Source organism: Dysidea avara, chromosome 8 (assembly GCF_963678975.1).
Source record: "Dysidea avara chromosome 8, odDysAvar1.4, whole genome shotgun sequence".
NCBI classification, from domain to species: domain Eukaryota; kingdom Metazoa; phylum Porifera; class Demospongiae; order Dictyoceratida; family Dysideidae; genus Dysidea; species Dysidea avara.
In genome coordinates, this window is record NC_089279.1 from 14938785 (window position 1) to 14960273 (window position 21489).

At 37.9% G+C, this 21489-nt stretch overlaps 2 protein-coding genes across 2 annotated transcripts in view; both read right to left on the minus strand.

The window, feature by feature from the left end:
* The window catches only part of LOC136263069 (uncharacterized), a 28849-nt gene extending 25258 nt beyond the window's left edge, over positions 1 to 3591 (minus strand). Inside the window, exons 1-9 of the mRNA XM_066057524.1 lie at positions 3565 to 3591; positions 3407 to 3514; positions 2317 to 2406; positions 2084 to 2223; positions 1879 to 2031; positions 1704 to 1829; positions 1259 to 1352; positions 1016 to 1189; positions 787 to 964 (exon numbers count right to left, since the gene is read on the minus strand). Coding sequence (XP_065913596.1) covers positions 787 to 964; positions 1016 to 1189; positions 1259 to 1352; positions 1704 to 1829; positions 1879 to 2031; positions 2084 to 2223; positions 2317 to 2406; positions 3407 to 3514; positions 3565 to 3579 — 1078 coding nt within the window. The 5' untranslated portion in view covers positions 3580 to 3591. The remainder of the gene's footprint in view (positions 1 to 786; positions 965 to 1015; positions 1190 to 1258; positions 1353 to 1703; positions 1830 to 1878; positions 2032 to 2083; positions 2224 to 2316; positions 2407 to 3406; positions 3515 to 3564) is intronic.
* Positions 3592 to 3881: 290 nt separating this feature from the next.
* Positions 3882 to 21489, minus strand: part of LOC136264789 (putative uncharacterized transmembrane protein DDB_G0290641) — a 79643-nt gene continuing 62035 nt past the window's right edge. Inside the window, exons 21-27 of the mRNA XM_066059558.1 lie at positions 11271 to 11387; positions 5854 to 5984; positions 5639 to 5801; positions 5214 to 5522; positions 4793 to 5161; positions 4414 to 4695; positions 3882 to 4358 (exon numbers count right to left, since the gene is read on the minus strand). Of these exons, the coding sequence (XP_065915630.1) occupies positions 3882 to 4358; positions 4414 to 4695; positions 4793 to 5161; positions 5214 to 5522; positions 5639 to 5801; positions 5854 to 5984; positions 11271 to 11387 (1848 nt within the window). The remainder of the gene's footprint in view (positions 4359 to 4413; positions 4696 to 4792; positions 5162 to 5213; positions 5523 to 5638; positions 5802 to 5853; positions 5985 to 11270; positions 11388 to 21489) is intronic.

The window sequence follows — 21489 nt, forward strand, 5'->3', positions numbered from 1 at the left end:
GCTGCTTCTGTTAGCTGGTGGATCAAACAAAGAGTGATAGCTACTGTGACAATAAAGTTAAAGCCAGCACTACCAAGGGTTTAAAGTTAGTGGTAACATTGTTGTCAATGGTTAATGATACTTGGTCTGGCGCTAGGCCTTTCGTGACTAAGCCAGTATATACACAATTTCACACCTATATAACTATTTTTTATAAGAAACAAATAAACATTCTACAAGAAAGCTTATAGGGAGTCTGCTTAAAGTACAGTAAAAGCATATTAAACAGGCTTGAAACACTGACAGGCATTAAATAGAACTCTGTTATATTTCTGGAATTCTCCGTTTATGATGGCAAATGTACCTACAACGTTATAGTCTAGCTCCCATAATTGAATTGGTGTAGGTGTGCTTATAAAAGGAATGGAGTAGGTCAAGCTCTGTTGGTCTATGGGCTATTAGCCTCTATATGCTTTGCAGCGCATGCATAGCAAATCAATGATCGAAAGTGAGATTTGCAGTGCTGAGGTCTATCTGCTAGCAGGTTTCTAACTAAGGTAGTTAGAGACCTGCTAGCAGATTTCTAACCATTTTAGAAACCGACTAGCAGGTTTCTAACCCTTTTAGAAAACTACTAGCAGGTTTCTTCATGGTTTTTAAAGACCTCATTATCTGTCGAAGATCAAAGCATACTATGCATAGCATTTTCTAAGGTATGTAAAACATGATTAATGAATGTCTGAAAGAATAGTTTCAGATATTAGCTACAAGCAACATGATGTGAAGCTACAGTTTCAGCCTCACCACCTTTTATTTCTGAAGCACTACCATTTTCCAAGATGTTGGTACTTTCATTGACTTCAGCAACATTTTGTTCAATCATGTAATTAATATAAGTAGACACTTCTTTAAAGAAAGGAAACTGAGGTATATAACCAATTTTACTAACAGTATGCACACGACAATCCCAAGTATTGTTGAAAGCCTGTAAAAAAATAGCAAACATTTTATGGTACAGATCAAGAATTTCGTTCACCTTTATTTCAGATAACTTGGGAACGGGATAAATCTCCAGTAGTTTAAGAAACAGATCCAGAGTGGCATCATCACAATAGGTGCCAAATAGTAACTCAAGTCCATGACTTTTACTGATCTGGTATACCATATATGCTATGAAGTTAAAGAATGCTGTCTTGTACATTGAGTCCACCTAAATTTGCATATATACACAAATTTAATCATTATATGTAGTGTATTACAAATGTAACTATACACATACGGCATCTGTTATATTCAAAGTAGATTCCCTGCTCCTGGCAAATTGTGCAGCTTGTTCAAGATGATCACCCATCACTGATGGCTTCCAGTAAGACCTGACAGCAAAGAAAAAAAATGGTAACAAATAGGTTATTAACAGCGGTTGGTGTGGCAATATACTGGGCAGGTTGACCTATCTGTGAGCACCTTAATGATGTGATGACTACACCTATTGCTTATTGATCTTCCTGTTAATGGTGTAATGAGCCAGCTTTTTTGGCCTCACAACACACCATTGAGGCCAAGGAAGTTTAGTAAGAAAATTTTGCCAGTTTAGTAATATTTATACAAAAATGTAATACCATGTATTTCATAATTTATAATTTATCATTATCAATTACAAGTAAGCATAATTCAAAGAGACCATTTTAAATCACTTTAAATGCTCTAAGTATATAGTTACTAACTTGAATTTGAGACAGAAAATAAGTCCAAGTTGTTTTTCAATTAGTAGTCTTCTCAAATATCTGGATTTAGTTGAAATATCAGAAAATGAATCAAGTGACTCATTAGAACCAACATTTAGTAAAATCCTGCAGGCATAAACATAAAATAAGATTGTAATGAACTCAACTGCAGAACCTTGATGCAATAATTTGAATACTTTCAGGCTCATTTAGCAATTCCTGTAATTGTTTGCACATTGTATCATCAAGTTTGTTCATTGGATCATCAAGCTTTCCGTTTGATACAGAAGGCTCTTTAGCAAATAAGCAAGACTCTCTAAACCATTCCCTACACAATTTGAGTAATTTAAACATATTGTGAGATTGATTTTTCCACATACTTTGTGTCCACCAGGGATGACTTGTTAGTCTGATAAATAGTGTCCAGGTAGTAGTGATCCCAACCAGGTAGGAACAGAGATGGATAACATGGATCATAGAACATCAGTGGAGGAAAGTGTAGTAGAAGGACAAATAATTTCTGCAATGGAATTAAACAAGGAAAACAGTTTAACAAATTTGGAATTGGCCAAATAGTGAATAGATACACTTAACTAAATCATTTACTACTGACATTTGCCTTTCCATTAATGTTCTCAGCCTCCTCAATCATTATCCTAATGTGATTAATAATTTGATGACTTGTCTCTTGCATATTGACAACCTGGAGAATCATATGTATAAGGTAAAATTAGAAAATTTAAAATAAAAAGCATTGAATGGATCATTATCTGATGTCCAAATTTAATCCAAATATTTGCCAATACAATTAACAAAGTAAACTGATCAACTGTGCATATCAGGTGATAATCTCTCTTGTTTCTGTTCCCTACAACAGTCTATTTCAAGTTGGTTGTCCATGTACGCCAAATACAAAAATATGTGACTTTTAATGCTGTTTCCCTAGTCAACCAACCGGAAATAGACTGCACAGTAGCCTATCCTAATTTATGTATGCTTACTTGTGAACATGCATGACATTATTTATTCTTTGTAAACCCCTACACCACATCAAAGGAAAGAAAAAAGCCAGGCTATAACTGCAAAACAAATGCTGGCTCACAATGCTAATTACTAGAAAGTTATCATAAGTAGCTGACTTGCTAAGTTTTCAACTGTGTTCTGCCTACTAAACAGCCCTACATATGGATAACAGCGAGCCTGTAAATCAATTTGCTTACTCCAACCATTGGAGATATGACGTAAAAATCATGAACAATTCCCACTTATTCTTATTCACATGCAGAATGATGCCTTGTGCAGGTAGCAAAGGTAATTATAAGTGCATGCATAATAATGCATTGAATGAATGCATTCTAGTATGCTAAACAGTACATGTCAGACCAAACTGCTGATGATTAACTGTGAAAAAAGCAAGCCTTAGAATTAGCTGTCATTGATTTGTTCTTGTCATAAGATATAGCTAGTCAGCAGAAAACTCCATTATATAAATTTTGTAGACTTATGGTGAACATATCAGGTTGTTTTGAATATAGGAGTGTTTGGATTAATTGCACTTTTCCAATATTGCCAAAGCATTGTGACGCTGATGTAAAGGTGGTTTATGGTTAATAATATTTTGGTTGAAAATGCAAGCTATATGATCCCTACTAAATAGTAATATGGCACACCATTATAATCCTGAGTTTGCATAGCAATCTTACCAAAACAAACACAGTACGTTGATGAGATCGTACAAATGACTGCAATTGCAACTTAAAAGCAGTTTGTGAGGTAATGCTTGAAAACTTGCACAGAAATAAGACTTCAGCCTGTAAAAGCACATACTATGCACAAATCATAGAAAAACAAGAACAAAAACCTGTTCACATATCATTTGTGTGATTATTTTCTCGAGTTCTTTAGATGTAGACAATGTTGACCTGGGATACACAGCTGGTAACTGATGGACTGATGAACTAGACCGAGTATAGCAAATCAATTTTGTAGCTACTTCACCCTCGTTACTACAGAAGAATATACAAATTGTAATTGATTTTAAGCTGAAACCAGGGTGAGCTCACCACATATTAAGAATGGACATCTGTTTTTTGATAAATTCTTTTAAGCTGAAATGACTTTGAAAATTCAAGTATGCTTCCAAATAGGGAATAGGAATGCTCCTATATAAAATTATTATCACAAGTTTTGCATAGCCAAATGCTTATATACATACTTTCGTTTTACTATGGCAGCTTCTGGGGTCATTAACTGCATCAGTTTCTTACACATAAACCTCACCAGCCATTGTGCAATTAATGCTGTTATCATACAGGCTCCCTTGCTAGCTCCTAGAGTCGCAAAATCATCATCTTTATAATCCGTTGTATCAATATTTGGTGGGGCAGCTCCAGTGTATACTAGGTCTAGTGCTTCAGCGACCCATTGTGATATAGCATCTGGTTCACAATTTTCAAGCTCTTCAGCCACACCACAGAATTCTGAACCAGCAGTTGCTAAAAGGTTGATTATATTATTGGCATCATGCTCCAGTTCCTTCGAATTGTGCTTCTTTGACTCTTGCAGAGTTTCCCTCTTGTGCTCTACCTCCTTCAAAGTTTCCCGACTATGCTCCAACTCTTGTAGAATGTCCATTTTGTATTTCTCCAACTCTCCCTGATTGTGTTCACAGGTATATAATACACATACACACACCGTTTACCTTACTTACCATCATATAGCAGAATCCGCCCACTTCATGGAGACATTTGAGTAATATTTGGAGCAGTAGTGTTTTCTTGGATGAGCTTTGTGGAGTGACAACAAACGAAGTACCTAATTGACCAGTACTCGTACCATCTGTATTATCCTCATGAACTGGTACAAGTGATTGAGACTGTGGCTCATATTTGTGTCCTGGCTTTGGCAGGATACCTAGTAACAGTGAGCAAACAGTTTCTTTCTTTCCACCATAAAAGGAATTGGGATCCAAGAATGAAAAGAACTCTTCAACCTAAAATCATCAATTATCCTTAACTATGTTTAATCATTACATATTGATTAGTAAAGAGACTAGCTACTTACACATATTTAAACTACTAATTACTTACCTTATTATAGGTAATCTTTGCTATTACTCTTAAACAGGGTGGAAGAGCATCAAGTACTAAATTCAGCAAATTCTCATGTGATATAAAATACTTTTCAAACCTATTCAGGAATGGAGCAGGAGTGTTCTTAATTTCTGACTCCTTGATGACCACTATACACTGAAACTCTCGGTCAACTCTGGATGGTTTGGTGTGAGCCCCAATAGCAATATTAGTGAAGTATCGAGGAACAGATTCAGAAGGGTCATAAATTCTGCGGAAGTGTTGGTTGAAGAGATCATAGAAACTCTCATGGATATCATCTGTTTGCCTCATAATTACAGTGTGACCCTCAATGGCTGAATGCCTAATTGCAGCTATTGTGTTGATCTACGAACATTAATACAGAATGATGTCTTGCATACAAAGTATATACACTTACTTTTTGTAGTTGGCCATCACCAGGAAAGTCACTGCACATGTACGTACGAGTCTTTTCACGTTTAAGAATGCCAAACATAAACAATAGTTGAGTTATTGACTCGTCTTCACTGGGATCAATGATTAATTTGTAACGGACTTCATTTTGAGTATCATGATGATCTTGTCCTTTATCACCATGCAACGTTTTATTTTTTATTCTAATCAGGCCCACTTGTGCAGCTTTATTGCTATATGATTTATCATCAAGACTACTATGTAGGATATCAATAATCGTTCTTCGGTTTAAATCATCTAAAGTTGAGTCAACCTATAATGGCATGAATTAATGTAGATATATATAATATGTATGCGTACCCACTAAAATGCATTAGTACTTACTAACAACAATGCAATAAACAGTTAGTTCCAAATACGTATACATACTTCTGTTAAAAACATTTTGCAAAGTTCTTCAAAGCCCTCACAACCATTGAAGTTTCGTTCCAGTGATTGTAGAACAAGTTGTGGAGTAATATTTCCATTATGACATCGTCTGATGTAGTTGATAAAATGAATAAAATCTCTTAAACCAAAGAACTTTTCAAAACTATAAATAAAAATGAAGAGATAATGCAATACCTTTATGAAACATAACTAACCGTTTATCCTTCATAACTTTGCAATATGCAGGACACAATTTCACAATAGTTTCTAAAGCATGTCTAAGTTCTGATGGTGGTCTGTCAGGATTAGCACATAGGCAGCCTTTAGCAAGAGTCTGTAAGTCTTCCTGCATGTAACAAGTAGTATCAAATTATTAAGATACATGACAATGCATTGTGTGTCCAAGGGAAGCCACTCCAGGGACAGGACACATAATTATACATTATACAGAAAACAAAATGCAATTTCCACTCATATATACATAGCTTGTTATCACCCAAAAATGTTAGTAAACAGAAGTTCACTACTCATGTAAAAATATATGTAACTCCTCTCTCCGTGTTTTTCGCTCATCTATAAATACATTTACAGCATATGACCTGGTGCAAGATTTTACTTGATTCTATTTAGCAGGTTTTACATGAAGTAAGATCCAGGTGATAAAAAGGATTATGAATGATGATATTATAACATAGCTCTGTGGGAAAACCCTACTTGGCATTGAACAAAACAATTGTGATATCATGCCAATGTAGGAATTTTCCATGCAGATATACTACATGTACTAAATTATTAATTTAAAAATGACAAGCAATAAAAAGTAGTGAACAAGAGATGAATGTATTACAGCATACGTAGCTCGGTGGGAAAATCTCTACATTGGAATATTATGACAATCATTGTGTTCAATGCCAAAGTAGGGAATTTCCCCACCAAACTATGCTGTAATACCATCATTCATCTCTTGTTTCACTACTTTTTATTGCTTGGATCTCTACTTCATTTTTAATTTTAATAAACTAGTTTGTTTGGCTTTTTGTTATAGCATACAGCTATACTTGTTCTATTAGGGTGACTGCTGTATTAGAGTATCGCAAGTCAGCAAGGGGTGTGCCACAATTTTATATTTTCGTTGTGCTAATATAATGAAATGCAGCTAGGCCAATTTACAGAGGTGTCATCATTGTGATAGATTGTTAAGAGATATGGTCTCAGTGTTTGATCGTTATTAATCAACGAAGATCGCATTAACAAATTAATAGGCGTGGCATTGAAGCTATCATTAAGTTACAGGTATCTACCAATGTAAGCGTTTAAATAAATTTGCGGTATCTAAATATGCTGCTCAAGGGAATTGTTGATATGGAAAATTAACGCCTCAATATGGTTTCATTGCAACAACAACAAAACGATGAGCCTGATTGAAGATAAAAGGAAAGACAAGGTGCAGAGGGCACAAACACGTCAGGACCCCAAAAGGCACATCCCACTGGTGAATTTGTTATTGTAGCGTAAATGGTGGCTGTGGGCTGCTTCATTTGGCTTCTAGACTTGCGACTGTGGTCAGGTAGGCAGGCAGTGTGGTGGTTTTCGCAGTGAGTGGGTTAATCAAGACACACGATAGTGTGTTGTGCGGCCCAAGAAGCCGGCGTGCCACACCGTGAGTATATTAACAGGAAGAAAGAAAACGCAATTTTCACACCTATGTAGCTCTGTGATTCCTTATCCGATTGGAACCAAATTTGCTAGAGACGTGCCGCCCTGTTAGGGGAGTCTACATACCGAATTTGAAGAAAATCGCTCCAGCCATTTCCGAGATACGAGCGAACAAAATTTCGTTTTAATTTCTTCGTTTTCTTCTTCTTCATCTTCTTCATTTCGCACACTTCGCAAAATTCGCCATAAAACACGAATGCGTGCTCGGATTGGGCTAAAATTTGGCACACTTAAAGGGCTCATTAAGGCGGATCTCCGTACCAACTTTGATAGGAATCCGATGAACATTCATGGAGTTATGACCGATTATTTGCGTAAAATAAGGTCGAAGGTCTGTCACGCCTACAGGGTAAACCCCTTGGAGGAATCAGTTGAAAATTGATATGTAGATGGAGCAACCATCGTAGGAGTGCCTTTTTGTGGTTTGAAAGGAATCGGGATAAAGACCATGGAGATATGACACAAAACCCAACCTGTGTCAAAATTACGCGATCGATTTTTATGAATAAAAAAACTATTAATTTTCGTGTCTACTAGGCAAACCGCTTAGAGCAACAAGCTGAAAATCAGTATGTAGCTGGAATAATCATCATAGAAAGTTCTTGCAGTAGTACAGAAGAATCGCATTACAAATCACTGAGTTATGATTCGAAAGGCAACTACGTGCAGCAAATGCGAGATCGAGATACTCTAATAGAACAATCACCCTAATAAAGCATTCAGCTGCATGTATAATTTAATCAGTTATATTACATTGCAAGTTATTCTGTAGGGAATTCAGCTACAAACAAGTCACCCTGTAGTCAGATCAGCTAGAAGAAGGTACCTAATAGAGAGTTCAGCTACAAAGAAGCCATCATGTAGAGAGTTCACCTCAAATAAATCACCCTGTAGAGAATTCAGCTACTAACAAATTGTCCTGTAGAGAGATCAGCTAGAAGAAGTTACCTTGTAGAGAGTTCAGTTACGAAGAAACAATCATGCAAAGAGTTTAGCTGCAAACAAATCACCCAGTAGAAAGTTCCGCTATGAACAGATCACACTGTAGAGAGTTCAGTTAGAAACAAGTCATCCTGTGGATAGATCAGCTAGAAGAAGTCACTTTGTAGAGAGTTCAGCTACAAAGAAACCACCATGTAAGAGAGATCAGCTGCAAACAAATCACCTGTAGAGAGTTCAGCTAGGAACAAGTCACCCTGTACAGAGATCAGCTAGAAACAAGTCATCCTGTAGAGAGTTCAGCTAGAAGAAGTTACATTGTAGAGAGTTCAGTTACAAAGAAGCTACCATGTAGAGAGTTCAGCTGCAAACAAATCGCCCTGTAGAGAATTCAGCTATAAACAAATCACCCTGTAGAAAGATCAGCTAGAAGAAGTTACCTTGTAGAGAGTTCAGCTACAAACTAATCACCCTGTAGAGAGTTCAGCTAGAAACAAGTCACCCTGTAGAGAGATCAGCTAGAAACAAGTCACCCGTAGAGAGTTCAACTAGAAGAAGTTACATTGTAGAGAGTTCAGCTACAAAGCAACTACCATGTAGAGAGTTCAGCAGCAAACAAATTGCCCTGTAGAGATATCAGCTACAGACAAATCACCTTTTAGAAAGATCAGCTAGAAGAAGTTACCTTGTAGAGAGTTTAGCAACAAACAAATCACCCTGTAGAGGGTTCAGCTACAAACAAGTCACCCTGTAGAGAGTTCAGCTAGAAGAAGTTACGTTGTAGAGAGTTCAGCTACAAAGAAACTACCATGTAGAGAGTTTAGCAGCAAACAAATTGCCCTGTAGAGAATTCAGCTACAGACAAATCACCTTGTAGAAAGATCAGCTGGAAGAAGTTACCTTGTAGAGAGTTCAGCTACAAACAAATCACCCTGTAGAGAGTTCAGCTAGAAGAAGTTACAATATAGAGAGTTCAGTTACAAAGAAACTACCATGTAGAGAGTTCAGCTGCAAACAAATCGCCCTATAGAGAATTCAGCTACAAACAAATCACCCTGTAGAGAGTTTAGCTAGAAACAAGTTACACTGTAGAGAGATCAGCTAGAAACAAGTCACCCTGTAGAGAGTTCAGCTAGAAGAAGTCACATTGTAGAGAGTTCAGCTACAAAGAAACTACCATGTAGAGAGTTTAGCAGCAAACAAATTGCCCTGTAGAGAATTCAGCTACAGACAAATCACCTTGTAGAAAGATCAGCTAGAAGAAGTTACCTTGTAGAGAGTTCAGCTACAAACAAATCACCCTGTAGAGAGTTCAGCTAGAAGAAGTTACATTGTAGAGAGTTCAGTTACAAAGAAACTACCATGTAGAGAGTTTAGCAGCAAACAAATTGCCCTGTAGAGAATTCAGCTACAGACAAATCACCTTGTAGAAAGATCAGCTAGAAGAAGTTACCTTGTAGAGAGTTCAGCTACAAACAAATCACCCTGTAGAGAGTTCAGCTAGAAGAAGTTACAATATAGAGAGTTCAGTTACAAAGAAACTACCATGTAGAGAGTTCAGCTGCAAACAAATCGCCCTATAGAGAATTCAGCTACAAACAAATCACCGTGTAGAAAGATCAGCTAGAAGAAGTTACCTTGTAGAGAGTTCAGCTACAAACAAATCACCCTGTAGAGAGTTCAGTTAGAAACAAGTCACCCTGTAGAGAGATCAGCTAGAAACAAGTCACCCTGTAGAGAGTTCAGCTAGAAGAAGTTACATTGTAGAGAGTTCAGCTACAAAGAAACTACCATGTACAGAGTTCAACTGCAAACAAATTGTCCTGTAGAGAATTCAGCTACAAACAAATCACCCAGTAGAAAGATCAGATAGAAGAAGTTACCTTGTAGAGAGTTCAGCTACAAACAAATCAGCCTGTAGAGAGTTCAGCTAGAAACAAGTCACCCTGTAGAGAGTTCAGCTAGAAGAAGTTACATTGTAGAGAGTTCAGCTACAAAGAAACTACCATGTAGAGAGTTCAGCTGCAAACAAACAAATTGCCCTGTAGAGACAAACAAATCACCCTGTAGAGAGTTCAGCTAGAAGAAGTTACATTGTAGAGAGTTCAGCTACAAACAAATCACCCTGTAGAGAGTTCAGCTAGAAACAAGTTACACTGTAGAGAGATCAGCTAGAAACAAGTCACCCTGTAGAGAGTTCAGCTAGAAGAAGTCACATTGTAGAGAGTTCAGCTACAAAGAAACTACCATGTAGAGAGTTCAGCTGCAAACAAATTGCCCTGTAGAGAATTCAGCTACAAACAAATCACCCTGTAGAAAGATCAGCTAGAAGAAGTCACCTTGTAGAGAGTTCAGCTACAAACAAATCACCCTGTAGAGAGTTCAGCTACAAACAAGTCATCCGGTAGAGAGATCAGCTAGAAGGACCACCTTGCAGAGAGGTTAGCTACAAAGAAATCACCCTGCTTCATCTTTTCTTCTTCCTGTAGTAAAGAAAAAATGACAGGTTAAAAAGCCCTAAAGCCGGCCATAGGCCGGCTTTAGGCCGGCTTTGGGGTATACAAATACAAAAAGAAGTGAAATCTAATCCAAAACAGCCAAGCTGTAAAAAAACAGTGCGGCCCTGAGAAAGGCTATGGTGAAAAAAGATGTGAAATCCAAGGTGGCGGCCAAGAAATGGCTGTGATGGTAGGTTAATGGTGAAAATTTTAATAACAACAATTCAGGTGAATTTGGTGCCGCTAGGTCTTGGCACAAAATTCACCTGAATTGTCGTTATTAAAATTTTTACCATTAACCTACCATCACAGCCATTTCTTGGCCGCCACCTTGGATTTCACATATTTTTTCACCATAGCCTTTCTCAGGGCCGCACTGTTTTTTTTACAGCTTGGCTGTTTTGGATTAGATTAATATTAACTGCTAACATTTGAATGTTATAGAGATAGTGACAAGTACATAAGTTTTATATTCATACCTGTGAAGCAGTTGGTCTAAATAAACTAACAGCTCTGTTTGTCTTTGCTGCATCCAAAATGTGGTTTGTTATAGCAACAAATGCTACTTCTTGCTCATCCAAGTGATAATGAAGAATCTAATAATGGCACACAAGAAAAGTATATTTTGAAAATATTCTGTCACTAACATATCAGCTATATACATAATTACATGTAAATGAGAGTAAGGAAATTTTACATTTACGTAACTAGGGATCATAGAAATGAAAGCAATGAAAGAAGGGAGGTCATTTACACCTGCTGATACACTAGTTAACATTTTAATTCCATATACAGTCTGTCAATAGTATATATAACCAAAACTGAAGTAGGAATTAGAATAGGAATCCCACAGGGAAGTATACTTGGCCCACTTCTATTTATCATATATGTTAATGATATTCTGGACATCACTAAATTTTGTCTATTGTTTTTATTTGCAGACAACACCAAATGCATCAAAACTATCTCACCACTAGATTCATTTAAACTTCAAGAAGACTTAAATAATTTAAACTTTTGGAGTACCCACTGCAATCTTCTATTCGGTCTATCAAAAATCTCTCTGCTATCTTTTAAAAGGAAATCTCCAACATCTTACAATATCGGCACCTACAGATTTCTTGTGTTGATACATACAAAGCTCTAGGAATTATGTTATCAAGCGACCTATCATGGGATGCTCACTATAACCACATTATCTCCAAATCCTCACAGGTACTTGGACTTCTAAGAAGAACTTTCTCCCTACAAAATTACGTCCAAGCCAAATCTCGACTATATACCTCTCTTGTTAGATCCCAGTTTTTCTACTGTTCGGTCACCTGGAAACCCCACCTAATTAAGCACATTCAGCAACTGGAACGTGTTCAGAGGTGTGCAACTAAATACATTCTAAATGATTACTCTACTGACTACAATTCTCATCTTATTAAACTCGATATGCTACCCCTGATGTACATCCTTGATGTAAATGATGTGATGTTCTTTCTAAAAATCTCCACCACCCTCACAATGGATTTGACATCAACAATTTGATTAAATTTGCAACTGGTCACACACGTCTAGCTTCTGGAAACAAGCTACTCCAAACAAGATCACTTGACAATTCCACTAGTAACTTCTATTTTAACCGGCTTCCTCGCATCTGGAATGCCCTTCCCATTATCAACTACCAGGACAACCCACTCAAGATAAAGGCCAAACTTTTAGATTATCTGTGGAACCATTTCACTGCCAATTTTACCTCCAACAACACCTGCACTTTTTCATTTCTATGTCCATGCTCAAAGTGTTCACAGATCCCCCACCAACCTAACTTCAACTCCCTTTAACTGTTAATTTCCCCCCTTTAAGTAATCAAGTAAGTAAACTTTGTAGCTAATCACTACTACAATTTAGCTTCTGGCCACTGACACAGGATGTCAGTGGACCATCAGTGTGCTGCCACATATGCCGATTCTATCATACCAACATTTGCAACTTGTATGTATGTATGTATATGTACACTGTAAAGTTCATTATTATTATCATTATTATAGCTGCAGGTGTAGATGACCTCCCTTGTTTTAATGTTTTTACAGTGTAAAATTATGAAAAACCTTTTTATAATAGCATAATTTATTACTGGTGAACTAATACATACTGCATCAAAGGTGAATTGACAAATTTAATAGCATATTGAGGTCACAGACTATGCCTTGGCCATGTTTGGGTCCTAGCAAATGTGGCCACTATAGCAAAGTAGTCTTATAAAAGAGGTGTCTGCTAAGAGAATTCTCATTCTTACAGTAGTTCACTACAACCCTATGCATTACCTAAAATCATGTACATTAGTACCCATTTTATGTGGCTTAAGCTTTTTACCAGTTTTTATTCATGAAATATATTGCTTACCTATACTTCTCCAAGAGAAAATAGAAACATTAATATATATGTATACGCTGTATGCCAATTTACATGTCTAGATGATATGCAACTGCGTAACTTTCAATTAGTCACTAGAGGTATTTATTATGATTATGATTTAATGTTGCTTGTCAGTTTAACCCGGTCAGCAGGTCTTACCATGTTGAGAGCGGGTTGCCACCGTCAACAGATGGTGGTTGTTTTGGTAGGTGTGCAGTGTTCCATGGATTCTCCTATTTGTTCTCAAATAGGCCCTTTTCAACAATTTTACATGATGTAAACAGCATGTTTTACTACAAAGGCTTGGAGGTAGGAATGCTTGGGGATTCTAACATTCTCTGAAGCCACAAGAATTTCCGCATGCCACAATGTTCCTAATAGAAACCCTGCACTGTCACACTCTGAGCTAGCCTCAAGATGGAAAAGACAATAGAAAAAAATGGGGGATTTACTAAGCTCTCTGCTGGGACTGTCTGTGGTGCATGCTTCACCTCCCCACACCTCTGTTATTAATTTTCTTTTTTTTCTTTTTTCTTTATTATCTATTTTTTGGGGCAATACATTACATTAAACTCCACCGAACAATCTCTTTGTGATTATCATCTTCTAAAAATACTAACATGAGATAGTTGGTAGAGGGGAGTGGTATGGATAGGACAAGATTCGCTATGCCATGTAGCACCATGTGTTCTAACACCTCTACACGCGCCTTTTTCTTGTAACGCATGCGCAATGTTATTCTCCAATTATTGCCAACTCTTCTCACGTGTGTGCCTGCCCAATCTTCCCCCTAGTCATGGTGGAGCTTCGGGTTAGTCACTATCATAGTACACTCATGCATGCTTGACTGCAACATTAACCTAGTTTAACTAGTTAAACTCCATTTAATGTTGCTTGTCAGTTTAACCCGGTCAGCAGGTCTTACCCTGTTGAGAGCGGGTTGCCACCGTCAACAGATGGTGGTTGTTTTGGTAGGTGTGCAGGGTTCCATGGATTCTCCTATTAATTCTCAAATAGGCTCCTTTTCAACAATTTTACATGATGTATACAGCATGTTTTACTACAAAGGCTTGGAGGTAGGAATGCTTGGGGATTCTAACATTCTCTGAAGCCACAAGAATTTCCGCATGCCAAAGAAACGCAACTGCCTTTCCCTCCAAGCCATAGGAACCGTAAAACCTCTGGAATATTCCCTGCACACCCACCACAAAGAATGTCCTCAAATCAAAAAACGATTTCCAGGTTGGTGTAAATGTTTGCCGTATCGCACTGAACTATGTTGAACTGCTTGTATCAAACTGAACCATGTTGAACCGCTCTGGAGTGGACCTGCTAGAGATGGCTTGATCTAGTTCTACATACCCAATATAAACAGTTGTGACTTTGCAATTCAGCTTAGTTCTAATAAACAGAATAAGATGTGAAAAAAATACAGCTAAAGTGCATATGGTGACTGTAATGATGAAATGAGGGGAGCATGAGTTCTCCTGTGCATGTTGCTCACTCCTTAACACAAGTAGTATAATTATAAGCACTGGTAACAGGGGATCAACAGGGGGTCAGGTTATGCTCCCCTGGTAAAGCTAGCCCATCTGAGATTGACTGTGAGAGCAATTTAAGTTGTTAAATTTGTTTCAAAGTACTGTATTAAAAATTTGCTTGACTGCATGTTGTATCAGGGTGAGTGTTCTATATTAGGGTGACTGCTCCACTAGAGTATATCGATCTTGCTTGACCAGTTTCTAAAAAGTAAACCTCAGTAGCTATCCACTTGGAGCTACACTGGATGGACTCTTACTATGTACACTATAAGTTGAACTAAATAGCATACAAACCCTGTTAATGCATGCTTTTAATGCATCTAACGGTCCAACATAACTCCCAGTTCAGTGACTTCAGATACAAATACCTAGCGATGCGGCTACCTCACCTGCCTACACCTCAGCAGGGACACAATTAATATGTAACTGATATCGGATCAACTATAGGTACGTCTATAGTAATTAGAAGGTGGATTCATTGTCTGTACTGGCTAGCTCTATAAATGCTTCAAAGAATCTGCTCAAAGTGTGGTGTAAGGAGGTTTAACAAATGCAGGTTACCATGGGAGATGTGATCAGCTGTGCTATTATTGTACACCTTCTAAGTGTCTACAGGCTACACCAATCTCGAAATTAGTAAAACAAGAACCACAGGTAGCTTTACAAGTACGTGGCAGCTTTATAGTGTCTATTCACAGCAGTGACAACTCTGGAATGGTCAAACTCAAATCGTACCTGTCTTCTTCCACAAAGCTCAAACAGTTGGATTTTTCTTTTTAAAATTACTATGACGTTATATTTGACCCCATGTAGTGGTAGATGCCATTTTGTTTGTTTGTTTGTTTACTTGCCGAAAAACACCACAATCTGGCACCTCTGTTTGGATCAGATGATTGAGAGTCCGGGCACTGTTGTTCCAACAAAAGTAGACTCAACCCATTCCACTCGGCTAAGGTTCACAGATCAGTTCAAACTTTATCATTCAGAAGTATATTTTGTGTTGGCTGCTGTTGCATACATGCGGAATGTAAATGAATTGGCACAACCAACAACCTCCACGGCTTGCTTTTCCCGCACAATCTGTCCTACATCCTAGCCATAATATATAAGTACAATTCGATGCCTAGCAATAATATATAAGTACAATTCGATGCCCCTGAAATGCCTTAATATTTGCAGATTAGAAAAATTGTATACAAGTTGTGCTGCCCATTAGAGCTGCTCTAAATAGCCCAAGGTAAGAAGTTCAATAGAATATTGAAGTTTGAGGGCATGACAAGCAAATACCTAAAAATATTTGAAATGTGGTAATATATATAATTTAAATTCAATTATGTTAGTGAAGTACCATAGCCAAGTTAAACTATCCCTTTAATGAGTCGAGGTTGTGTGTGGGCAAGAAGCAGCAATCTAGTGGACGCAACAGTCGTGAACAATTTATACATAGTGTGTTTCCAAGACTTTTTTTTTTTGGTTGAGTTTGTTTACAAGTTGCAAGATGGATGGTAAAGCACTGGGGTCATTTGAGTGATCAAACTCACTGGGTGTTGTTTGGAATGGCTAAGCTTGCTGGCCTCATCCCAGGTGCAACATGCTCGGTTTTGTATTTGTCAATTCCCCCTCTTATATCCTTTTAATTAGCTTGGCTGGTACTGGCCATAGTCTCTGTTGTATCTTTTGTACGAACAATATCTATGGGGTCGGGATCCTTGAAATGGCCAACAGGTTAGCAAATTGGTAATTAGGTACCTCACATAAGCTTTTCCTAACCAAATATCATCACGTGAATGGGCAACATGTACCATGCCATTTAAAACATTTATTTCCTTCATTCACTTAAGTATTGCGAATCGCAAACATATTGTCTGTAGTCACCTTAGTAACACACAAATACATTTAAGTTATGACTATATAGATGTACAAGAATGACTATCTCCACTGCATATGAAATTACCAACATGTGCAATTATATCTACACCCATGCATGCACATATCAAGACACACAGTAGTGTGTCGTGCAGCCCAAGAAGCCGGCGCGTAACACCAATGAGTATATTGACAGGAAGAAAGAAAACGCAATTTTCGCACCTCCGTAGCTCTGTGCTTCCTTGATGAAACAAGACGATTTTTGCTGTGGACATGCCCTCCAACTGCAGCACTTCACATTCCAAATTTGAGCGAAATCGCTTTTGCGCGTTCCCGAGATATGTGACTTCAAAAATTGGCTCAGTTTTCTTCGTTTTTTTTTCCTTCTTCTTATTTTTCTTTTTCTTGTCGCACACTTACAAAAACTGCTATAAAACTCGAACGCCATATCCGATTGCCTTGAAATTTGGCACACAGAAGGGGGATATAAAGGCGCATCTCGGTACTAACTTTGGCTGGAATACGATAAACAGGCAAAGAGTTATGAGCGATTATTCACGAAAAATAACACCAATATGTTGTCACGCCTACAGGGTAAACCGCATATGGGAAGAAGCTGAAAATCGGTGGGTGAATAGGTTAACTATTGAACCTCAAACCTTTTGTGGTTTGAAAGAAATCGAGCTAAAAAACAGGAAGATACAACGAAAAAACCAACAGTGTGTAACAATTATGCAATCGAGATTAGCTAATAAAAAAACGACTGCTTGCCACGCCTACCAGATAAAGCGCTTGGGGTAATGCTTTGAAAATCGTTGTACAGATGGAGTAATCCTCTTAGAAAGGATCATCAATGGTGTAGAAAAATCAGACTTAAAGCCACGGAGTTATAGCACGAAATCCAACTTGGTGCAGCAAGTGCGAGATCGAGATACTCTAATAGAGCAGTCATCCTAATAGAGCAGTCACCCTGAAGAGAATTCAAGAGATCAGCTAGAATCAAGAAACCTGTATAGAGATCAGCTACACACAAGTCACCCTGTAAAGAGATCAGCTAGAAGAAGTTAACCTTGTAGGGAGTTCATGCAACTATGGAAAGGGATAGTTCAGCTAGAAAAAATCACCTTGTAGAGTTCAGCAACAAAGAAACCACCATGTAGAGAGTTCAGCTACAAACAAATCGCCCTGTGGAGAGATCAATAGAAGTAGTTACCTTGCAGAGAGTTCAGCTAAAAAGAAACCATCATGTAGAGAGTTCAGCTACAAACAAATCTCCCTATAGAGAGATTAGCTAGAAGAAGTTACTTTGTAGAGAGTTCAGCTACAAAGAAACCATCATGTAGAGAGTTCATCTACAAACAAATCTCCCTGTAGAGAGATCAGCTAGAAGAAGTTACCTTGTAGAGAGTTCAGCTTCAAACAAATCACCTGTAGAGAGATCAGCTAGAAGAAGTTACCTTGTAGAGAGTTCAGCTACAAACAAATCACCCTGTAGAAAGATCAGCTAGAAGAAGTCACCTTGTAGAAAGTTCAGTTACAAAGAAACCACCATGTAGAGAGTTCAGCTACAAACTAGTCACCTTGTAGAGACATCAGCTAGAAAAGTTACCTTGTAGAGAGTTCAGCTACAAAGAAACCATTCTGTTTAGAGCTCAGCTGCAAACAAATCACCTGTACAGAATTCAGTTACAAACAAATCACCCTGTAGAGAGGTCAGCTAGAAGAAATTACCTTGTACATAGTTCAGCTACAAAGAAACCACCAAGTAGAGAGTTCAGCTTGAAACAAATCACCTGTAGAGAGTTCAGCTACAAACAAATCTCCCTGTAGAGAGATCAGCTAGAAGAAGTTACCTTGTGGAGAGTTCAGCTACAAACAAATCACCCTGTAGAAAGATCAGCTAGAAGAAGTCACCTTGTAGAAAGTTCAGTTACAAAGAAACCACCATGTAGAGAGATCAGCTACACACAAGTCACCCTGTAGAGAGATCAGCTAGAAGAAGTTGCCTTGTAGGGAGTTCATGCAACTATGGAAAGAGATTATTCAGCTAGAAAAAATCACCTTGTAGAGTTCAGCTACAAAGAAACCACCATGTAGAGAGTTCAGCTACAAACAAACCGCCCTGTGGAGAGATCAATAGAAGAAGTTACCTTGCAGAGAGTTCAACTACAAAGAAACCATCATGTAGAGAGTTCAGCTACAAACAAATCTCCCTGTAGAGAGATTAGCTAGAAGAAGTTACCTTGTAGAGAGTTCAGCTACAAAGAAACCATCATGTAGAGAGTTCAGCTACAAACAAATCTCTCTGTAGAGAGATCAGCTAAAAGAAGTTACCTTGTAGAGAGTTCAGCTTCAAACAAATCACCCTGTAGAAAGATCAGCTAGAAGAGGTCACCTTGTAGAGAGTTCAGATACAAAGAAACCACCATGTAGAGAGTTCAGCTACAAACTAGTGACCTTGCAGAGACATCAGCTAGAAGAAGTTACCTTGTAGAGAGTTCAGCTACAAAGAAACCATTCTTTAAAGAGCTCAGCTGCAAACAAATCACCTGTACAGAATTCAGATACAAATAAATCACCCTGTAGAAAGATGAGCTAGAAAAAGTTACCTTGTAGAGAGTTAAGTTACAAAGAAACCACCATGTAGAGAATTCAGCTACAAACTAATGACCCTGTAAAGACATCAGCTAGAAGAAGTTACCTTGAGAGGGTTCAGCTACAAAGAAACCATTATTTAAAGAGCTCAGCTGCAAACAAATCACCTATACAGAATTCAGCTACAAACAAATCACCCTGTAGAGAGATCAGCTAGAAGAAGTTATCTTGTAGATAGTTCAGCTACAAAGAAACCATTATTTAAAGAGCTCAGCTGCAAACAAATCACCTATACAGAATTCAGCTACAAACAAATCACCCTGTAGAGAGATCAGCTAGAAGAAGTTAACTTGTAGAGAGTTCAGCTACAAAGAAACCATCATTTAGAGAGTTCAGCTTCAAACAAATCACCTGTAGAGAGTTCAGCTACAAACAAATCTCCCTGTAGAGAGATCAGCTAGAAGAAGTTACCTTGTAGAGAGTTCAGCTACAAACAAATCACCCTGTAGAAAGATCAGCTAAAAGAAGTCACCTTGTAGAAAGTTCAGTTACAAAGAAACCACCATGTAGAGAGTTCAGCTACAAACTAGTCACCTTGTAGAGACATCAGCTAGAAAAGTTACCTTGTAGAGAGTTCAGCTACAAAGAAACCATTCTGTTTAGAGCTCAGCTGCAAACAAATCACCTGTACAGAATTCAGTTACAAACAAATCACCCTGTAGAGAGGTCAGCTAGAAGAAATTACCTTGTACATAGTTCAGCTACAAAGAAACCACCAAGTAGAGAGTTCAGCTTGAAACAAATCACTAGTAGAGAGTTCAGCTACAAACAAATCTCCCTGTAGAGAGATCAGCTAGAAGAAGTTACCTTGTGGAGAGTTCAGCTACAAACAAATCACCCTGTAGAAAGATCAGCTAGAAGAAGTCACCTTGTAGAAAGTTCAGTTACAAAGAAACCACCATGTAGAGAATTCAGCTACAAACTAGTCACCTTGTAGAGACATCAGCTAGAACAGTTACCTTGTAGAGAGTTCAGCTAAAAAGAAACCATTCTGTTTAGAGCTCAGCTGCAAACAAATCACCTGTACAGAATTCAGTTACAAACAAATCACCCTGTAGAGAGGTCAGCTAGAAGAAATTACCTTGTACATAGTTCAGCTACAAAGAAACCACCAAGTAGAGAGTTCAGCTGCAAAGAAATCACCCTGTAGAAAATTCAGCCACAAACAAATTGCCCTGTAGAAAGATCAGTTAGAAGAAGTTACCTTTTAGAGAGTTCAGCTACAAAGAAACCATTCTGTAAAGAGCTCAACTGCAAACAAATCATCTGTACAGAATTCAGCTACAAACAAATCACCCTGTAGAGAGATCAGCTAGAAGAAGTTAACTTGTAGAGAGTTCAGCTACAAAGAAACCATCATTTAGAAAGTTCAGCTTCAAACAAATCACCTGTAGAGAGTTCAGCTACAAACAAATCTCCTGTAGAGAGATCAGTTAGAAGAAGTTACCTTGTAGAGAGTGAAGCTACAAACAAATCACCCTATTGAAAGATCAGCTAGAAGAAGTCACCTTGTAGAAAGTTCAGTTACAAAGAAACCACCATGTAGAGAGTTCAGCTACAAACTAGTCACCTTGTAGAGACATCAGCTAGAAAAGTTATCTTGTAGAGAGTTCAGCTACAAAGAAACCATTCTGTAAAGAGCTCAGCTGCAAACAAATCACCTGTACAGAATTCAGCTACAAACAAATCACGCTGTAGAGAGATCAGCTAGAAGAAATTACCTTGTAGATAGTTCAGCTACAAACAAATCACCCTGTAGAAAGATCAGTTAGAAGAAGTTACTTTTTAGAGAGTTCAGCTACAAAGAAACCATTTTGTAAAGAGCTCAGCTGCAAACAAATCACCTGTACAGAATTCAGCTACAAACAAATCACCCTGTAGAGAGATCAGCTAGAAGAAGTTACCTTGTAGATCGTTCAGCTACAAACAAATCACTCTGTAGAGAGATCAGCTAGAAGAAGTTACCTTGCAGAGAGTTCAGCTACAAAGAAACCATTTTGTAAAGAGCTCAGCTGCAAACAAATCACCTGTACAGAATTCAGCTACAAACAAATCACCCTGTAGAGAGATCAGCTAGAAGAAGTTACCTTGTAGATCGTTCAGCTACATACAATTCACCCTGTAGAGAGAGCATCTAGAAGAAGTCACCTTGTAGAGTGTTCAGTTACAAAGAAACCACCATGGAGATTTCTGTAATCAATATAATATTACGTATTATATATATAATTTG